The sequence below is a fragment of the Stegodyphus dumicola genome, chromosome 10, assembly GCF_044657685.1.
Source record: "Stegodyphus dumicola isolate Sdum_Otavi_A_Nest chromosome 10, ASM4465768v1".
NCBI classification, from domain to species: Eukaryota; Metazoa; Arthropoda; class Arachnida; order Araneae; family Eresidae; genus Stegodyphus; species Stegodyphus dumicola.
In genome coordinates, this window is record NC_140777.1 from 146,782,705 (window position 1) to 146,803,262 (window position 20,558).

Here is a 20,558-nt window from a genome sequence, read left to right on the forward strand (position 1 = left end):
TGCGTCCTAATTTTTAAAGTGTAAGCGAATCTTTTAGATTAAAATCAGCATTTCAAAAATTTTAAAGGCAATATACATGTACTATAGGAAGCAGAATTCTACTGTTGTATATATCCCCGTATTAAAAAATTGTTAGAACAGTTTCTGGGATTCAATATATTGCATGCATCGTTGTTTAACAAAATATTATAAAAGCAAGTTGTATGCTGCGTTTAAATTCTGCCAATATATATATAACTTGATATATCATCGGTACAATGCCAAAATCATTAATATTCATTATTTTTCTATTTTTTATATGTATTGTGAGATTTAAGAAAATTTTTGTCACGTATCTCTCCGCTGCAAGCCAATCAGTTTCTTCCGTACTGCCAGCGGATTAGAAGAGAGGAGAGAAAGAAGCCACTAAGAGAAGCAGTGGGAATTGGCGTTTTGGTAGATGTAGCATGCTAGGGTGCTGAAATAACGCCTGAGTTAAAAATATTTTAAACTTAAGTTCTTTTATTTTTAAATTATACTGGATCAATTTTTGCAAATATTGCTGCATACAGATATTGCTAAATTTTGTAATAATATGCTTACAATGGATTTATCAAGTCGGATATAACTGGTTATAACTTCCAACCTGCAACAATATCACAGTGTCAAAAGAGAAAAATGTGCACATTCTATTAAAATTACTGTGTAGATGCTGCGTTGAATTCGACTTTCTAGAACCGAGGTTCGTAACAAGGCGTATTTCTGAAAATAATTATGTTGCACTTTGATAACTTTGATTTTACTGTAATAGTTATTAGCGAAATAACTCAAGACATGGGGCCATTGAGTTTCGTGCGAATAATATCCTGAATGCCCTGCAACTGAAGCGTTAGAATCTAAAGCTTTCAATACCAACGTACTATAAAGAAAGTTTCAATGCGCTATAAACAAACTTTCAGTATGCTATAAATAAATAAATAAAATTATTCAAATAATTAAAGCTATTGAACTTTACAAATTCGTATGAAATTCATTAAAATTATTTAAAGGCAAAGAGGAATAATTATGAAACATTGTAATTATTGATCAAGCAAACAACGAGCGATACTTAAAAAAAATTCAACATTTTAGAGCATATGCATAAATACTAACCTGGTCTTCTGCTCGCCCTGGAGGCTTTCGCAGGAGGAACATTAGTGGAGCGTACACGAAACAAATTACAGCGATGCAGTACACTAATCTAAAAGAATAAATAAAATGGTAATAATCATGAAAGTTTTTAGCAGGATCTGAATGTGTAAGGGTAAACAATTAGCTACCCATTCAAATTTTTCTTGAATTTATTGGCAACATTCCAAAAGAAGATTACTTGGTTGAATTCTAAAAATGTAAGAATCGGTTTGTTTCTATCGTCTGCGAGTTGAAGTTACTGAGAGCTGCAAGCTTCAATAACAGCTTTTCTTCTGTAACAATGTGTGTATATGTTAGAATTATGTTTCTCTTGAATAAAAGTAAATATTGTTTTTGTCAAGAATGACTCATTGCTGCATAAAATATAGACCAGGGGTTCTGAACCAGGAGGTTTTCATACTTTCAGAGAGGGGAATGCGGCCAGCCATTAATTTACCTTTTATGTATTTAGTTTACAAATGTAAAAAACTACTTTTATTCAAGTTTTGCTGTTTATATATATTTTCTACACTTTCGGCTGTTTAATATTTAAAACAGCAGTAGAATCTAAAGACTCCTTTTATAAGACTAAGAATACATATTATATAAATAAGAATAGTAGGAAAATCATCTAAATCTAAATCTAGACAAATGTATATCTTTATTTTGTGAGTTTTGGAGGAGAAGAGGAAATGAAGTTTTAGCAATGATGAAAGTATCAAAAAATGTATCAAAAAAGGTTGAAAATCCCTGTTTATAATAACCACTAAAGTAAGAAGAATTTTTTTGTTTTAAAAAAAATGTTGAGAGAATCCTGCACATATTAGCTATTTTTCACTCAAGAAAACGAAAAAAAATCTATCAGTTAGTATAAATTCTTTACATAAAGGTAAACGACCTAAGCACTGTAGTTAAGATCAAAACAAAAAATAGAAGAGCCATTTTTTTCCCTTTTCATATTAGTTATTTTTCACACAGCAAAAAATAAAAGACAATTAATCTAAATGCTGTTATAGTTACAGTTAATATAAATTCTTTGCTTAAAGGTGAACGATCTAAATATTGTAGTCAAGATCAAAATAAAACACAGAGCAATCTCTCTTTTTTCCCTTTTCATTTACCTTTTTTTAATAAAAGATTATATTCTTTTTTTTATAATTTCTTCATATGCGAGAACAAATAAACTCATGATCTCAAACATCTACTTAAGAACATTTTTAGTAGATTTTAATTTAACAAATGAAAGAATTCATTAATATTTATTTCACAATGAGAATTATTTATGGACCTTTAATTCAGTTAAATAAACTATTATAAATGGCAAAACTGTTGACTGAACTCATTTTGTTCACAAACAAATGTTACGAATCCAGTTTGTAATGAGTTAGGAATCGTGAACATTTTTTGAAATGAGCAGTGTGGGCTTATTATTTAAAATATTAGGAACTACACAAAGTACAGATTTTACGCATATTTATCGATAAAGTTAAATATATGACACAAAATCAGAATATCAGTGAATTCTCCTCTCTGTACTCCTCAGAACAAGTTACAAACGACTTATTGTGCTGAACATATTGCATCCGACATTGTGTACAAAACAATAATTCAAACCATTATCATGTCTTTCTCTCAGTCGAATTCATGATAAAAATAACTTCTTGATTAAAAGGACTGAGGATTACACTTGAATGAGAGTTAAGAACACGTCATTTTATAAGAAACCTATCAATTATCTAAAATTACCTGTATGATCTCGAAAACTAAAATAAGAACTGACAGAACCATTCAGGAATGCTTTGCCAACTAAATAAAGAGGGCTTTTCTTATAAAATATGCAGCGATCTTTCAGTAAGAGAGTTAAACTTTGAAATTCAATTAATATACTTTTAATAATATTACGACCACAGATACATTACCGAAATCTGTCAATAGATGGCACCACAAAACTTTATAAATAAAATAAGATAAGCAAATGGAAATTGAACACACTCTCAAATAAAGGATTTTAATTTAAATGAATTAAAAATGTAACTCTTTGTAAGTAAGGAGATAAGTAAATGAAATTATTCTTGAAAATTTAAATACTGAATTTTTGAAAGTTTATTGCAAGTAACCCGCCGATGAAAAGAATAAATCTTCGACTTAAAATCCCAAAATAGGATGATAAAAAAAAAATACTCCAGAATGCAGCCGTAGTCAACGCAGTTGTTCAACAAATAGCATCACCTCGTCGCTCTCACCTCGTTTGTGTTTCAACCATTTTTTCAACGTCTCATAGCATGAAACCAAGAGATAATTACAAAAAACATTCCTTTCACTTGTTTGCCTATGCGAAATACAACTTGAAAATGGCGCAAATGTTGGAGATAACCTTGGTGAAATATAAAATAATTTGAAATAAAGTATTACGTGAAACTTTAGCAGTTTATGTTTTTCCTAATTCTAGCTGATTATTAGGTTCGCGGAAAATGGCAATAACGAAATTAAGAGTATCTTTTATCGTAATTTTTTTCTTTTTGAGAACAAATTTTTGACAATTACTATTTTAGTTTTTCAAAAAGTCCTTTTAGATAAGGTATTTATGTTTTCTGCCATAAATGTAAGATAATTTATCTTCTTCAAATTTCAAATTTTAAGGTATCAGATTTGCCTAGTAACGATCAACTGTATTTATGTCTTCCATAAAACTAGCAGCCATTTTGGATGTTACAGAGAAAACGTTCTAAAGGTGTATAACACTTCCTGGCTGGTGGGCGGAATGATATTGTACTTCTCACTTTCTTCTGATGTCATTTCTTGAACTTCAGATACAACTGATTTCAGTGGAGCGCACACAGTTACATCGCGACATGTACTAACAAACTCCTCAAAACTACCACTAGGGTTCGCAATAGCTTAATTAAAAATAATTCAAGATTAATACTTAATATACGTACTAGCTAAATTTTAAAGAGTGAAAAAGGATACCTGAATACAGAATTGCATTTGCTGATTGACATGCTGCTGGACACAATGGTCGCTATTGTCGAGAAATGTTTACTGGGTGTGTCTTAAAGAATAGAGTGTATTATGTGAGGTTTTTCATTAAATGTGACAGAACATTTCCGAACGAAGCTCTAGCAGAGAAACAACAGGAGAAAATATAAGTAACTTTAAAAGTTCGTGTTATCTAATGAAGCAATGGGCTAAAACCACTTTGTAATTCGTGACAACCCATAAAACTTCCTATAAGATCATATACATCGCTGCCGAATTCGAAATTTTGTTTACGTTAACCTAGTGTTCGTCTTAAGCGAGTTCGTGTTAAGAGGGTTTACCGTATTCTCACATGTGGCAGAATAAATTTAAATTTTTCTTAAATCTATGAATATCATTTTTTATTAGAAATTCTAGCTAGGATAATTCACTTCACAGAATTTACATAGCGCCTTCTAGTTCATGGGAACGCAGCTAGTTCAGTTAAATTGAACCCACGACAGGTGCCAGTCGTGATTTTGCCTTTAGACTTCGTGGATGAAGGTGCTAGATAACTTAATCCCCGACGAATGGGAATTTCCTATTAGGTTAGAATCCCATTCGGGCAGCCCCGGATGGCTAGAATCCCATCCGGCGCTGCCCATCCATTTGCCATAGACTAATCCTGAACAGCTGGAAGTTATTGACTTAAATTAAAATACTTTTAGTTTTGATCAGTATGGAATGAATTAAAAAGAAAGAGATTTTTTTGATTAGATCAAAATCAGATTACATTAAAAATCAGATTAAATAAAAGCACATCAAACAATTGCTTCTCCTAGCCCGAGAACATCAAGTGTACCGGAAACCACAAATCTATAGTATGTCTTAGTTTTAAACTGCTTGGACCTTCATCCAAGTTTCTGTCTTGGAAAATAAGCACCCCCAAAAGAACCTTAATGATAAATAAACAAAGTCCTTTCTAATATCTCAGTTACCCTTAGCCTTTTGTAGATATTGCCAACCAAACAAAATTCACCAAATTAACTGTAATGATCCTAACATCCAAGAATCTCGAACACTAAACATAAATTTCAAAATTCTTACAACGAAATGCGAAGTTCAAATTATAATTCTAGTTCTAATCATTCACTCCTTTCTTTCAAACGATGAGATATAACAAAACCTTCTTAAAGTAGAGTAAATGCCCCGAAATATTAAATTTTTATAAACCAGCTTACATGAACTCCAGTCCGAATAAAGCGACTTTGATCGAGTGTTCAAGCTATTCCTCAAACAAATCAAGGAATTATCAAGGAATATCCTCAAACAAATCAAGGAATTAGATGCAAGTTAAATTGACACATTCGTAGTTAATTAGAAGTATCTACTGTTAATATCGACTAAGTATATCTACCATAACTTAAATATTATGATTAATCCAAAATTTTCCTCCTGTTTCAAGATATTATTTAAAATTAATTAAGTTCATTATTACCATAAATTTTAATTCTTTTCTGCAAATTTAATTATTCCTCCCATTATTTAGTTATTCTTTTAGATTTTGTATGCTTTTTCTGAAAACAAAACTCTAAAAGTACTTTGGTACAAAAATTCTGAAAAGAGAGTACTACTCCTGCCTCTAAGCAGTTGCTAGTCATAAAAACTTGCACTATTGAACCAATCATCTTATCACTTCCTCTACTGCTTGATTCTCTGATTCTGATTCATATCAGAAATTTTTATTTCCAGCATGCATGCTATCTTCGCGTTTAATTCAGTAATTGACAGTGACATGAAAATGAAACTCTGTAATCCTATAGTATTAATTTTAAAAAAACATTTTGAAGTGGCTTCAATTTTCAATATATTAATGAAGGGAAATTAGAGACGCATAACTAGTAAGTAGATTAGGCAGCTGAACAATTTAATGAGAGTTTTTACCAGTTCACATTCCAAAACGGCCTTCGTTTAATTACGACGCTTCACCTTGCTCTTTAACTGCATATAGATAATTTTTCTATGTAAAAGCTTTTATTAATTTTCCTCTCCCAGTTATTAAAATGTTCCAGTTAAAATAACACGTCGAATAACGATTATTGGAAGAGTTAAAGTGAGAAAAATTAGCTTCTTCATAAATTCGTCATTTGCACTTTTGCAACTAAAAATGAAGTTTCTATATTTAAACCTATGGAAGTTGTCCTGCAAGTTTATGAAAATTGAGCTGATTTTTGCTTTATTAACTCCTCCAATAATTTTTAAGAACAGTATTATTTCTCATATTCAGTTTCTTTTCGACTGTTTTTTCTAATAACAAGTAAACGATGATTATCGATTACTTGTAATTGTAAATTTATTGACAGTTAATTAACTACATCAATAAAGACTTTCCATTATATACATTAGTCCTCAATTTACGTATATTTTCCATTACATATGTCTACCGTTACTGAAGCAGGGGAAGTCATGAACATTAAATAGTACAATACTGACTTAAGAAGCGGTTTTTGTCGGAGCCTACCCTCGATAGCTTTGACAGAAGAGCTGCAACTATAATGCTTAATTCTAAAAGATCTGGTTTTCAGAAAAGCAGAAACAGCTATAGCTTCGTGTTCAACTTCTAGTTTACATAAGCTCATAAATGAGACACGTACGCCAGCGAAGGCTTCTGTAATATTAAATAAAAGGGATGGCACATATTACTACGATAAGCGTTACGATCAAATTAACGGAGGAAACGGTAATGAAATGCTTTTAGTACATGTACTTGCTAATTAACCTTATAACATGTAGCGGATTTTCCACTTGTAAATAAATTGTTTTCAATATTACTCTGACTGTGTGATTACTGTCGGTATAGTATGTGTCTATTGTGTGATGACTGTCATTGTCAAACAAGAGAATCTAGTAAACAAAATAATTCATTTCCTCAGAAGAAGAAGAAAATCCTCCCTTTTGATTTATTTTCAGCAAATTACACTTCACTATATTTATTTTTTAAATTCTTATATGTTTTTTAAATCCTTGCAGCGTTTTGAACGCCCTGCAATGGGAGCAAGTTATATAACGCTAAATCGATAAGAGGTTCATAATACTTACCCTGTAAAGCCAATTGCTTTCACTATACTTCCGCTCAAAATGGGTCCTATATAAACAAATATATAAATAAGATGATAAGAAAAACTACCCATTAATTAGAATACATTAATGATTATAAACAAGACTATAAAAGTATGAAAATTTTCAAAATTGAAATTGAAACATAGATTTGTCTTGATAAGAAATTTTTTACTACAAACGACCGTACTGAAATATTTCTAGTGGATGTATATAATGATTACCTTTGTAATAGATAGCGGATTTTCTGCGTGTAAATAAATCTTACTAAATAAATATAAATAAGGACAGCCCCCGACAGAGGGCATCAGTGACACCCTAATTCCTACATATTCTTACGCTACTGCTCCTAATTTGGAAATATTTATATCGAAATTAACGATTTTTGTCTGAATGAAATTAATCTGATATGCTAACTAGTAATACTCATGTAGGCCTTTCTTGATAGTGCTGCTTCTACATCGAAAAAATGACAGTAATAGTAATATAAAAGTTTAAAGAAGTCTTAAAACTCTAATGAATTTACGTTTGCATTTAAATACAGCAGAACTCCAAATAACTGGACTAACTGAGAAAGCAGTCCATCCGGGTACTATTTGAAGAATTTGAATAATTGCGGTGCATTTTTCCTTCAGAAACCAAATACATATTTATCTACTATGAAAATTAGCGAATTAAAAAAAATTCCATTTCATTTTATCATTTCTTTGTAAATAATTATTCAAAAGCGTTGTTGTTTATGATGTTCGAAATTCTAGAAGTTGTTGATTTACCAGTTAGCGCAACTCGTTAGTACGACTTAGTGCTGCCATCTGTGGTCAATTATAAGAACTGTTATAAATGTTGTTCTTACCTACAGCAAAGCCAACACAAAAGGCAACATCTCCAATCGCATACACACTGCCGTATATGGATGTATGACGGATGTCCACTAAATATCCTAACATAGGCATCATGGACGAGTCCACCATACCTGAAATAAATAATAAATTTAAAAGTCGTTGTTTAAATCTTTTTTAAGAATATTTTATTTCATTATGAACTGATATCCCTACAATCAAGAACGCATGAGTTCATCAATAGATAAAATTAATATTAATCTTTAATCATGTATTTGCATAATAAATTAAATATCAATTCTGAAGACTTCCTTAAATCAAACTTTCTTAAAAGGCAAACCATTAAAAGACACTTTCTTTTTAAGAAAAATTTCTCAAACGACACATATTGTATTTCTTAAGTTTTAAAAAGTACTCTCTTTCCATATCATCAAAAGTTTAAATTAATTTTATTTCTATACAAATAAAATGCAGGAAATGAATTACTATAAGTCATCTAGCAAATAGTATTAAAATGATATGGCTCGATTTATGAGTTAAACAGTTAGTCATTTGGAAAAATATTCAATTAATAACATACCATCTACTCTAATATTAGCGCCATTTATATGAGGATAAAAGGCGGACCTTTATATTCGAACAAATAAGATATCTAACTTGGACTTTAAACTATTTTTTAGTATCAGCCACGATATCCTTCGATATTCCAACATTTTCTGTCAGGTATGTGCAAAGGTTCTATCAACTATTTATTTGAAAACGATTGACCGAGCTCAAAAAAAAGCTCAAAATAGCTCAACTCTACTCATTGATGCTATTATTATGTATAACATCTTATCATTTATTCTCTTAATACATTTTTTCTACTCTAATAAAATTTCTCTCTTTTAGTGTTCAAAATGTTTTGCTTTGCTATACTGCTTTCACTACTTCGCGATCTTCGTGTACAGTATAGCAATTCATTAAAATGTAGTATACTTCCTTACCCTCTTCCTGTTGGCGAGGTATAAACCTAAGGGAAAAAAGTTAGCAGTTTAAAGGAACAATTAAATAACTAGAAACTGCTTATTTTCTTTAAAGGAAATATATGTTTTTTCACGCTAACCAATGGTTGTACGAAACTTAAATTCTTGATAGAAAATATTTGATATTTCCTCTTACCTTAGTTTTTGAATAATTATAATAATATGAAAAAGTACATTTAATTTAATGTTACAGATAAAAATATCTATCAATGTTCTTACTACAAATCGGGGTATATATAATGTAGATAATATAATCTGGCTAGATACACGTAACATACTAAATTATGTCCAAATAAAATAAAACCGAGTAGATATGATCATTCTTTTAAAATTGATAGACTAATAGTGAATAGAAGGAATTTAGAAGCGATCTTATTTAAGAATATGTCATTGCGCGCAACAATAAGACTTCTAACCTTTCTTCTATACATTGTCTTAAATCAAGGCCAACTTATACCCAGTACAGAGTATAAGTTGGCCTTGCTTGAATACAGTAGATTATCAGAATGTTGCCATTTATTAAACCTTAATTTTTTCATATTTAATCAGCTTGTTATCTATTAACAAATGATCTATTAAGAATTAATAAATGCACTCTGGAATAATTAAAAGTTTTATTTTACTTTTTAAATAATGTGTATATAATTGCTATACATTAAAATCCATTTAATTTATAATACATCCAAATGATAATTTTTTGAGAACATAAAGCGTTCTTATTATAAACAAAATGTGTTTCTAAGGTCATATGTTATACAACAGGTACAAAATTATTTGCTTATTAATTTTTAAGTTCTACGTGTTTTAATAATTTTAATAGTTTAAGTTTCATATGTTTCTAATGGCAAATTCTCTTTCTCTTTAATGGTAAAGTTTGAAAGGGAGATCCCAAATTTTTTATTATTAACTAATACTTTATTAACAATCATAAAATTAAGACAGCAATGGAAATATTATTAGCAAAAAGATGTATTATTTTGTTCTAACACTCGCTAAATAGAAGCAGAAGTAGCTATAATTATATAAATGCGATTCACAACTACAAAGTAGTCATTTAGATGTGGAGAAAAATATTGTATTAAAAATAATTCATGAAATAAAAGGAATATTTTACATACCTATAGCAAAACCTATTCCAGCATTTGGAACGATGAGATGAGTAATATTTCTAGCCATGGGAATCTAAAAATGTCATTAATACAGCAAATTAAATATATACGTACGTAAGATATGGAACAAGTATGGTAAACTTCTTTAATTTATATAACTTTTATATCCGAGGAAGTTTTATAAACTTTTAATTTATAAAATTGAGGAAGTTTTATAAACTTTTAATTTATAAAACTTCCTCAAAGTTGGTTTTAATTTGATTATCCTTTTCATCCTAATAGTATTAATTTATCACAAAGTATTTGAACTGCGCCATTTCACATTTAATGCTTGTCATGTGACTTTTATATAGCTAACTTCTGATTCACTAAACTGCGGATTAACTGTGTCTTGTCTTAAAGAAGTTAAATTTGTTTGCTTTGAAACAATGGAAAATTTATTATAACATACCATCATAATGAAACAAAAGGAAAACTGCACGTGTTTCAACTTCGAGTCAGATTACGAAATATTCTTAGTCCTTGTATTCGAATGCTAAAAAACTGTCCTATTTTTTTATTTCTCAATGTGAACCCCCTTTATATCTTTTTAACTTTTGAACATCTTTAACTTGTCAATTAATTCTCCGACTGCTAAACAGAATAGAATTAGTTCATAAATTAATAGCTTTGAAAAAGCACAAAAATATCTTATTTCTCTTATTTTCTCTGATTAATTACTTTTATTACCGCGAGCAAAGAAATTTTAAATACAATTATTTGAAACTGGAATTTATTTCTATATCTGATGACATTCGAGGATGATATTTTAATTAATACTTTTGTTAAAGAGCGCAAGATAAAAATCAGCTGGATAAAACAAATTAGAATCGGTTTCACTTTGACAGCTCAGCTGTTGTATTATGAAACAAATCACAAAAGATCTGATTTAAAACTGAGTAGGATTAGCAAGCCATCGCATGATAGAAATGAAAATTATGTTAGCGAAGGGAAGTTAATTTTGACATTCAATAATTCATGACTTATTTTCAAAAATATACTATATAATGATACTTAGAAACAATACGGAAATAGTTATAGTTTGAACAGTTACTCACCAGTATGAGGCATATACCTATAACTATTAGTCCAACCATGGTAGACAGCCACCTGCGAAAATAGATAATAAATATTATAAATTAAATTAGTGATTTTAAAACTTTTTTAAGAATCAGTTAATAAAAATATATAGTAGATTTACGTAAAGCTGTAATAAACGTAGAACTTTTATACTGAGGTCTACGAAAAGCTTTCCAAATTGAAATGGAAATAGCAAAGGCGGTAGGGATTCAGAGTACACTTTTATCGAGGAAAGAAAATGTGTGTGTCATTAGTAAGCGTAAGCACAGAAATTCATATTACCGCAGTATTCGAATAAATATATAGCGTCTCGAATTTTGCATACATGTAAATAATTTTAGTGAAATTACGTATGAAACTGAGTATTCTTTTGTATAATGTAACATGAATTGGTTGAAAGAGACGAAGCTTTACCAGAAAAAATAATTATAGGGGCAAGTCTATTTAACATTGAGGTAACATCTCTTTAAATTGGCAAGATATCGCCAAGCTGGTGATGGTTTTGGCGAATAATTTCAGTCCTCAAATTTGAAATCTCCAAACTTGGTCCGGTCCCTGTATAACTGTAAATGGTATTATAATTGAGTAACTGTAATTGATTCCTATATGTAGCATCAACAGTATCCGAGCCATATATGTAACTTTAACCGTATATATTTTCAAGTAATTTCGAGAAATGAAAGGTACTAGAGATTTCTCAGCGGCCGGGATAAAACTATATAAGACCGTAGGTAGCATCAGCCTTCAGTTTTCTCAGTTCAGAGTCGACTACGGACTATCTCTGTGTTAGCTTCGCTCTTTAGATGCGTTTTGAATTAAGTTTTGTTTAACGTTCTTAGTATCTTGAAGTAGTAAATATTGAGAGTGCTCTCTCATACCGAGAAGAACTGTACCAGTGTTTTTGTAGAAGGCTCCAGAACTGAAAAGTGTTTCTTTTGGTAAAATAAATTTTATCAAGCAATCTTCGGATCTGTGTGCATTCAATTTATTACGAACCCTTATGCACACAACAATAGTATCCAGCATCATTGTAAAATATAAGCACTATTTTGTTCTGACTAAACAGTATATTTTTATTTACAAAATTATACGATCTAAATGCTTGTATTTCTAGCGATTACACTCCTAAAGCATAATCTGTAAATTTTGATTAGCTGTCTTTGTTGTTTGTTGCTTTCTTTGTTTGTTTGCATGATATCTAAGTCCGCTCTTAGATATCATGCAAAATTCCCATATGCTGATATGCGTGATAGTCATGGGTTGCCGTCATACGAGGTTGCCGAAAGAATTCTCCGAAAATTTTCATAGATGCTTTTCTTATGTAGCTTCACAATTAGCGTCCTCTAGTGTTATAATGTTCTCTATGTATATCCCATCTTCATTGTCTTTATTATTTCTGCTTCATAACAAAGACGTTTTCTAGTTAAACTCTGTATTTCGAGTTAGGATTTTAATAAAGGCAAGAGGAGGTTACCTACCTTCCCATTCTATGCCCCAAGGGACCGAAAAGATTCGTTCCTATCAGGTAAGATATGCTGGCTGGAAGGAAAGCTGCACCCTGTTGCCACTTCGGAGCATTCATAGTGTCCATCATCCATAATGGCAGAGATGGCTCCAAAGTTGCAATTCCCATGTTGGCAAAAGTTATAGCTCCTGTTGGGAAAGGATATATGAAGCATAAGTTTTCTATATTTCAGGAGAAATAAAGAAAGATCTGTCGTTTTTTATGGCTAAGGAAAACATTCTATTTATGAAAACGTTATAGTAATTGAAGTTATTTTTCAACTGCAGATTTCAAATTGATGTAGAAAAAGGATTTTAAATAAGCAATGAAACAGCATGGAATGTTTAAAAAAGTGCAGCATTAAATATCTCGAAAGGAATTAAGCTTGGAACGTGGTTCCAGTTTAAGAAAGGATTAAATAATTAAATGTCATAATTCATTACCAAATTATATAAAATAATGCCATAATTTTTATCCTGTCGCAGCTTTTAATGAAAATATACAAAAATTTAAATTTTGATATGTTAATTCGGCTAAGAAAATCTCAGTCAATAAATACTGTTCTTTATTGAATCAAAACGCTTTTAGGGGTTAAAAAGTCGTTCTTTTAATACTGATATATTTGGATGAAGCCTTTCTAGGTTGCAAAAATACCATCTTAAAACCCACTTTTATCCGATGAATATTGCTTAAAAGAATAGCTTTAAAGACCCAGACAATGGTTAAAAGAGTTGTAAAGACACAATTTGGTTACTTGAATATGTCAAAGCCCATCCGGGCTATCTGCCTTAGGGAAGGGATGCCTTTGAGGAAGACGCTCTAAGAGAATGTGGCTCTTATTAAAGTTATATATGGGGAAAATTAAGAAAACCGATCATGCACCCAGTCCGTTCACCTTGGATTGAACTCAAAATAATGTGCTTAACTGGATGATAAAATTTCCCAAGATAACACTTCGTACACCTTCATCTAAATAGCTTTGAATGTGGCATTTTGTTAAATATTTCAAACTGCGTACCTCCTTTATAGCAACTCCATCTTGTTTCCTTGCTGCTGTCAAATATATATTCCGTGATTAGGTTTGGCTTAGTTTGATTATGGCAAAGACCACGAACGCTATCTGTCTACAGGGAAGAAATACCTTCGTGGAGGACTTTCCAGAAGAAACACATTCGTGTCCACATCACACACGGAGAAAACGCCCAGGCACCAGCCCGTTCGCTGAAAAACGAATCAAAATCAAACTACCAGTGTTCAGCAACTTTAAAGCTCGGTCACTGCCGGGCCTTTATACCAGACAAATAGACACTTTCTATATACATTTCTAGTGGGTATATTTTGCTAACTGAAACTAAAGAGCATCAGCTGAAGTTGTTACCATTAAATGTAATGCAAAAGCAAACTTCAAGTCCTCATAACCATTTTAAACTGTTATATTCAGGAATTTTGACCTAAACGTGAAGTGGAAATAATTAACAGCAGTTTCGTTGTCTTAAATATGTCACCTGCTTTTGACTACATTTTAGCCTCTGAATCCCCAAATAACTTCAGTTCTTCTCTATCGCTTCCATATTTTAAACTACAGGATACCTCCTCTTTGTTCCGAAAGTCATACAAAATATCTAGGTAAAGGGGAAAAAACGGAAAACTCAACAAATGTGTATTTCACAAAAAATAGTTTTATTCATACAACGGCTCTATATAGCTAAATTTCGTTTTGAGAAATATTTTTTTTACCAAATGGTAAACTCACATATTAAGGTCAACATTTAAGCTCGTGGCTTTTTCTGGTATATTAAATCTATAGACATTCTCACTTGATACTCCAACAATATTCAGCCATCATATGTACATCTTATCTTCCTTGGTACTATGGCTCCATGACTTTCAAATCTTGGAATCGCTGACTCTGCTCATTACTGACTGCATCAAGAGTTTTCGAGAAGTTATCAAGATGGCTATGCAACTAAAAAATACGATTTGGTGCTCAAGTTGCTTGCAACTAAGCATTTTAAAGCTCCCCAAAGGTTTTGGACAATTTTGCGTATTCCACGAAAGTCTTGGATAATGTTTTTGAATGTCAACTGACTACAGGTTTAAAATCAGTATGCCTATTTACTCAATAGCTCCAAACTCGAAGTCAACAAAAGTTGTAAAATGTTGTTCTCCAATGTTTAGTGTTATCTACACTGTGATCTCATATTAAAAAATAAATACCGACAAAATGAAATTTTATTTTTGGATTTCGTATACATTTTTGCAAATGTTTTCGAACGAACGACTACGCTGAATTAAAATCAAAGCTAGTGAATTTAAGTTATTGTTAGCGGATTTGATCTCTAGCGTAAAAGCTAGCGACATTATGAAATAAAATTGCTGGTTAATTTCATGGATAGAATTTTATAGAAATGTACCTAAGTATGAAAACTGTCATTTTGGGAAAAACATGAAAAATATATCAATATATATCAACTAAATTTAAGAATTTTAAAAATTTTCTTGCAACATATTTTGAGTGACTGCAGCTTAAGTTTGTATTTATTTTGTTTCCTAAAGAATTTTTCTTCTCGAGTGATTTGATTTATCATTGTTTCAACCTTAAAGAAAGGACTTCGGTCGATTTTCCGAAAGTTCTTGCACGTATTAAACTACGTATGCATCAAGTTTTGAAATTTTCAGCGACTAAGGTGGATGATAAATACCTCCTTTATAATATATAACTGTATCCCCTCTTTATGTTTCGACGATTTTACACCGATAAACTTCTTTTTAAAAGGTTTGGTCTGTCCATGGATGTGCTCAAATAAATGCTCAGATCCCCGAAAAATACTTTTGTTGCTATCAGGTGTAATTCTGAAAGGAAATGCTTATGGATAATATTGTCGACATAAGAAGAGTGTAATAATTAGGAAAAATATTAAAATTAAAAAAATCACATTTAAAAGCTATTTAATAAAAAAATCTTTTAAAGCATTCTTTCTTTATAGAAATAGATTATGTTCTCTTAATTTACATCTTTTACATTAATTTACTATTGCCTGGTACTTTCAAACTTACGCATTTTAGAAAGTTTTGGAATCGGGAATATTCACTTTATTTTATAAAATCAAAACTGGAAAATCGAATATCCTGGAAGGCTAATTTGTTCTTTTTCGTCTGAAGAAAATATTAAGTAATCTTCGAAAGAAAAAAAGGGAGATGAGGAAACACACACACACACACACACAAAATAACTCTAAAAGAGAAATTCTACCACTAGCTGACTCACAAATATTTTAGCCATTTTTACTTTTAAAGCTGCTGCATCCAAAGTTGTATAGAATAAGCATCAATAGCTTTTCTAAGCCATTTTAATTTTTAAAAAGCATGTAATTTCATGCTTTACTGACTACGTTCGATTTTTAAATGAGATTTCTGACCACAGACAACTGAATTTAGCATATTAGAGTTCAATTTCCTGAAGTAATGCAATAAAACACATATTAATCATTAAAACACAGTGGAATGTTAATTATAAAAATTTCCTATTCGCAACAATAAGACTAGAAACCAAAATGTATTTAGGGTATATAATTCGCCGTTAGCCATTAAGATTTTAACTTATCCGAAATTGTCATAATGCGTAACACCGGAAGTAATTAAAATTGCAGATTTGATTATAAAATAAATAATTAATGATATCAAAATTTTTAGGAAAGGTAAATTACAATGAATATAAATTAATTTCAGGAAGAATGCAAAAATAAATCCTCTTAGGTTTATTTCGTTTCATAGAAATTTCTTCTTAACTTTATTTCCTCAAAAAATTCACAGTTGTCTCGGAGACAACTACATATAAATTTTATTACATATAAATTAAATTAAATAATGATTTCGAAGAAAATTTTATGAAGTTTGAAGACGTCGAGGATAGATCTCTGGATTGCTTTGATAAAAAAAAACAGAACTTTATCATTGTTATATTTGCTTTAAAAAGACAGTTAATACTTAACTTTTGAGCAATATTCGTTGACTCTCTGTGTCTTTCTGGCATTCTTTAAGGTCAGATAATTTCAAGAAAAATAAACGAAACATTGCAAATTACAGCCTTTCAACAAAATTTTAATCACATGCAGGTTCATTCGCCTTCGCAGGAAAGAGATTATTTTTACGAAGATGTAATAGGAAGATCATAATAGGGAAGAAGCAAGTTCCATTAATGTTCAAGAAAGCTCAGACATGGTGGTAAGAATGACTTAGACAACGGAGCACGGATGTTGGGAATGACAAGAGATTGATGTGAGGAAAGAGATCATCTGTTAATACCTTAACGTCATTTGAAACTCTTACAGAGAGCATGTCAAAATAGGAATTTTATGTCTGGGAATTATAGGTATATCCTGTTCAACACATAGCACAATTTGACCGTCATTTGAGCGGCCAGGAATCACAATCTTCGATACAGTAAGTTTGAGTTATGTCCTCTTCAGTGATGAGTCGAGATTCAGCACACGGAATAACTCTCCATGTGTCTTCATCTGGAGAGAGCCTGAAGTCCGAAATCATTTCTCCAACTTTAAAGAAATTAAGGATTTTGGTGAAAATGGAATCGTAGTGGGAAAAAGGCTTTATTTGGATGGCCACAGAGTATTTATTACATGTCACGATGCTTACACTGTGGTGACACAGTGTTATAGGGATGAGACCCTCGAACCAGTACCTATCAGATAGAAGCCTACTTTTATGGACGGCAACGTGAGACCAGAGCTCAAATGGTCCACGAATGTGGCCAGTGAAGTCACCTGACCCAAATCCTGTAGAACATGTTTAAAATGCTGCAAGGAAGCGCAATTGCTAGATTTCCACATTCACTGAGAAGTCCAGGTATTAAAATACTTGCATTTAGAAGAATGCAATTTTCTGCCATAAACTATGGTTATGAACCTTATTAAAATTTTAACAGCCCATGCTGGAGCGAGCAAAAATGTTTGAGTGGCTACCCGCCTTGTTAACTAGATCATTCTGGATATAGGATGTCATGCTTTGACCATTTTGGCTTTCATTTATTCCTTATTTATTTTTTGTCTCATAAGTAAGTTTTGGTTGTCTCATAGTACTGAACTGTAAAGAACTTCCATTACAATAAAGTAATTATTTTTCGAGATATCATGGTTTTGCGTTTTTGACTTTAATTTTAGTAATCAGTGTGTAAATGAATCGCACGAAAACAGAATAGAATGTAAATTCATGTTTTGCAAAATGTTCTAAATATTCTCGAGTCATGTATTTTGGTATAATTCTATTACCTCAGTGAAAACTGTTGTCTCCAACATTTTCCATATGAAATGGAAATAGCGATAATTTCATCACAACGGGGAAATTGGCAATTAGCCTTCTTAATTAGAATTTCTAAAGAATCGTTGGTACCTAATTTTCGTTCAGAATTGCTTTCTATTCTGAGGGAAATGTCTGCGATTTCTAAGGTAAGTTTTATGCATGTAAAAATTCGAAGCATACGAATGACTTAAGTATTTTGAGCTGAGACTTTGAACGGGAGCGAAAGAAGAATTGAGTATCCAAGTGTAAGTGAGAGTTTTTCTACTAATTTTAGAGCTGTAGTATTTTGTAAGCTTCATATTTATCATAAATGCTTTGATATACATATTAAACTATGATATGGATTACATTAGAGATTTTTTGTGATTTTAAGCATTTTAAAAATTAGTTAAAGACATATTTATCATACTTCTCGTATAGAAGCATTTAGGTAGTATGTATAGATAGTACGATAACATTTAGTTTAATCTAGGGAGCGACTTGTAATTAGTTTTCATTCTCCTTCTCGCTGATATTTTCTCACCTTATATTAGAAAGTAATATAATACGGTACAAATTCCGAGATCTGGAATCGTTGAGACTCGGGTGATTCCAAATTTCCGGATTTTAGATCCTCAGTTTAAATTTAGTGAGATGACATATACAGATTACAAAAAAATATTTATCAATATTTCTTTAAAAAAAGGTATTTTCATGAAGAAAGATTTTTCTGAATCACCGTCAGTGTAATTAAAATCTGACTTAGAGCCAAAATGGTATATTTTCTGGATTTCAAATTAGATTACAGGTATTCGTCCTTCAGTTAATTGATTGAGGATTGGGGCATTGGCACTGCAGTGTAATCATCTTCATTTATTATTTCTTCTAATGTTCTATTAATCGGAAAATTTCGCGCTTGTTCTTATGATATCCGAAAATCTTCAAATTCGAGGCTCTCATTATCAGCAAGAAATTTAGCAACTGGCTATAAGCTAAGAACCTTTTAAAATACCTGTTAATAAGTCCCCCCTCGATCTTGTAATGCCCCACACATCCGATTTCATATTAGAACATTTATAGTATTCTTAGATGGCCTTACTTCAGCATCGATTTTTAAAAAGCTACTTTTTATCTGCGCTTCAATGCGCGCAATTAATATCTATTGGTTGATTGATGAATGTACTACATCTTCGGAAAATAAATGAACCGGACACTTTATCACTTACTAAAACTGTAATTTCGACAAGATAATGATAATAGACGGAACAAAATAATACGCTGCTTCCCCCGCTGCTGTGCCAATAGAAGAATACTAGTATGACCCCCGCACTCCAAAATATGTCTTCGGATATATGCCTCGTTCAGATGAGGGCTTTTCGGTCATAAGAGGTATAAGTAGAGTTTTGTTGCTATAGTTTTGTCGCTATGTCCCCAAAACGTGTTTAAGGATTGTGCCTAAAGGCCCTAACTTTATGCCAACTTCACATACAAACCAACCAATCACACCGAAGCAAACATGAACTGATATTCGGTCGACTCCTTTTGCTGAGTCAGTTACACATCTAAGCATGCTCAGCTTTATCTTTTGAAATAGATAGCAATGTCGAGATTCAAGAATGGAAACTTTAGTCTTTTAAATCCTTTATTATGTATGCACTTACATACAATATGCACAATCTTCAAACTGTAATCATAGATGCAAACACTCACATAAACAATTTTTGGTGCCAAATAATATGCCTGTTCGCATTCAAATTACATCGACAACCTTCCATGTTGCCGTCAAAAGACGTTCTGAAAAAGAGAAGGTTTTGCTCTGCTATAACGTTTGGCTAATTTGGAGCTCTCAAAAAAACACTATAACTTCAAATATTCCACACGTTTCCCTGACTGGTTAGGACTTAAAATCCTATCACACAGGTGTGAACAGATCTAGGGACTTTTACGCCTTGAGTTGCAATTCCTTATGACAGAAAAGCTCTCATATAAATGAAGTTTTATTTACTGTTTAGGAGAGAGAGAGAAATGCTACTCTCCTCACAAAAAAACAAGAACAGAAATTGTGGTCATGGGTAACATCACTCAATGTATTGCTATTGATTACACGGTGTAAATTCCCTAACTAGCAGGTGCTTGTTGCCGTACGTACAGAAATCTCAGTCGGGTGCGAAATTGCTGTTCCGGCCCATCTGGCTTTTTCTTGTTAGTCAGGATATTGGAAGTCCAAATTCTGAATTTTATAATATGCACATAAATAAAGGTTGTAGAGACATTAGATATTTTTTGGAAACAGAAAGGTGAAAAATATGCAACGCCATTGCCGGGAATCAAACCGCGGACTCTCAGTTAAGCGCTGAGCGTGCAGACCACTGCACCACGAAGGCTCGCTAAGAAGGCGGGAGAAAAAATACCTTATATACTCCCCCTTTTAAAGAGCGACTGG

At 31.6% G+C, this 20,558-nt stretch overlaps 1 protein-coding gene across 3 annotated transcripts in view; it reads right to left on the bottom strand.

Annotated features, from left to right (window-relative positions):
• The window catches only part of LOC118201050 (synaptic vesicular amine transporter-like), a 231,192-nt gene that overhangs the window by 6,818 nt on the left and 203,816 nt on the right, over window positions 1-20,558 (bottom strand). For all 3 annotated transcript variants that reach the window (XM_035373075.2, XM_035373081.2, XM_085825689.1), the window contains exons 8-13: window positions 12,795-12,969; window positions 11,295-11,346; window positions 10,207-10,270; window positions 8,078-8,197; window positions 7,207-7,252; window positions 1,132-1,219 (exon numbers count right to left, since the gene is read on the bottom strand). In XM_035373075.2, the coding sequence (XP_035228966.1) occupies window positions 1,132-1,219; window positions 7,207-7,252; window positions 8,078-8,197; window positions 10,207-10,270; window positions 11,295-11,346; window positions 12,795-12,969 (545 nt within the window). The remainder of the gene's footprint in view (window positions 1-1,131; window positions 1,220-7,206; window positions 7,253-8,077; window positions 8,198-10,206; window positions 10,271-11,294; window positions 11,347-12,794; window positions 12,970-20,558) is intronic.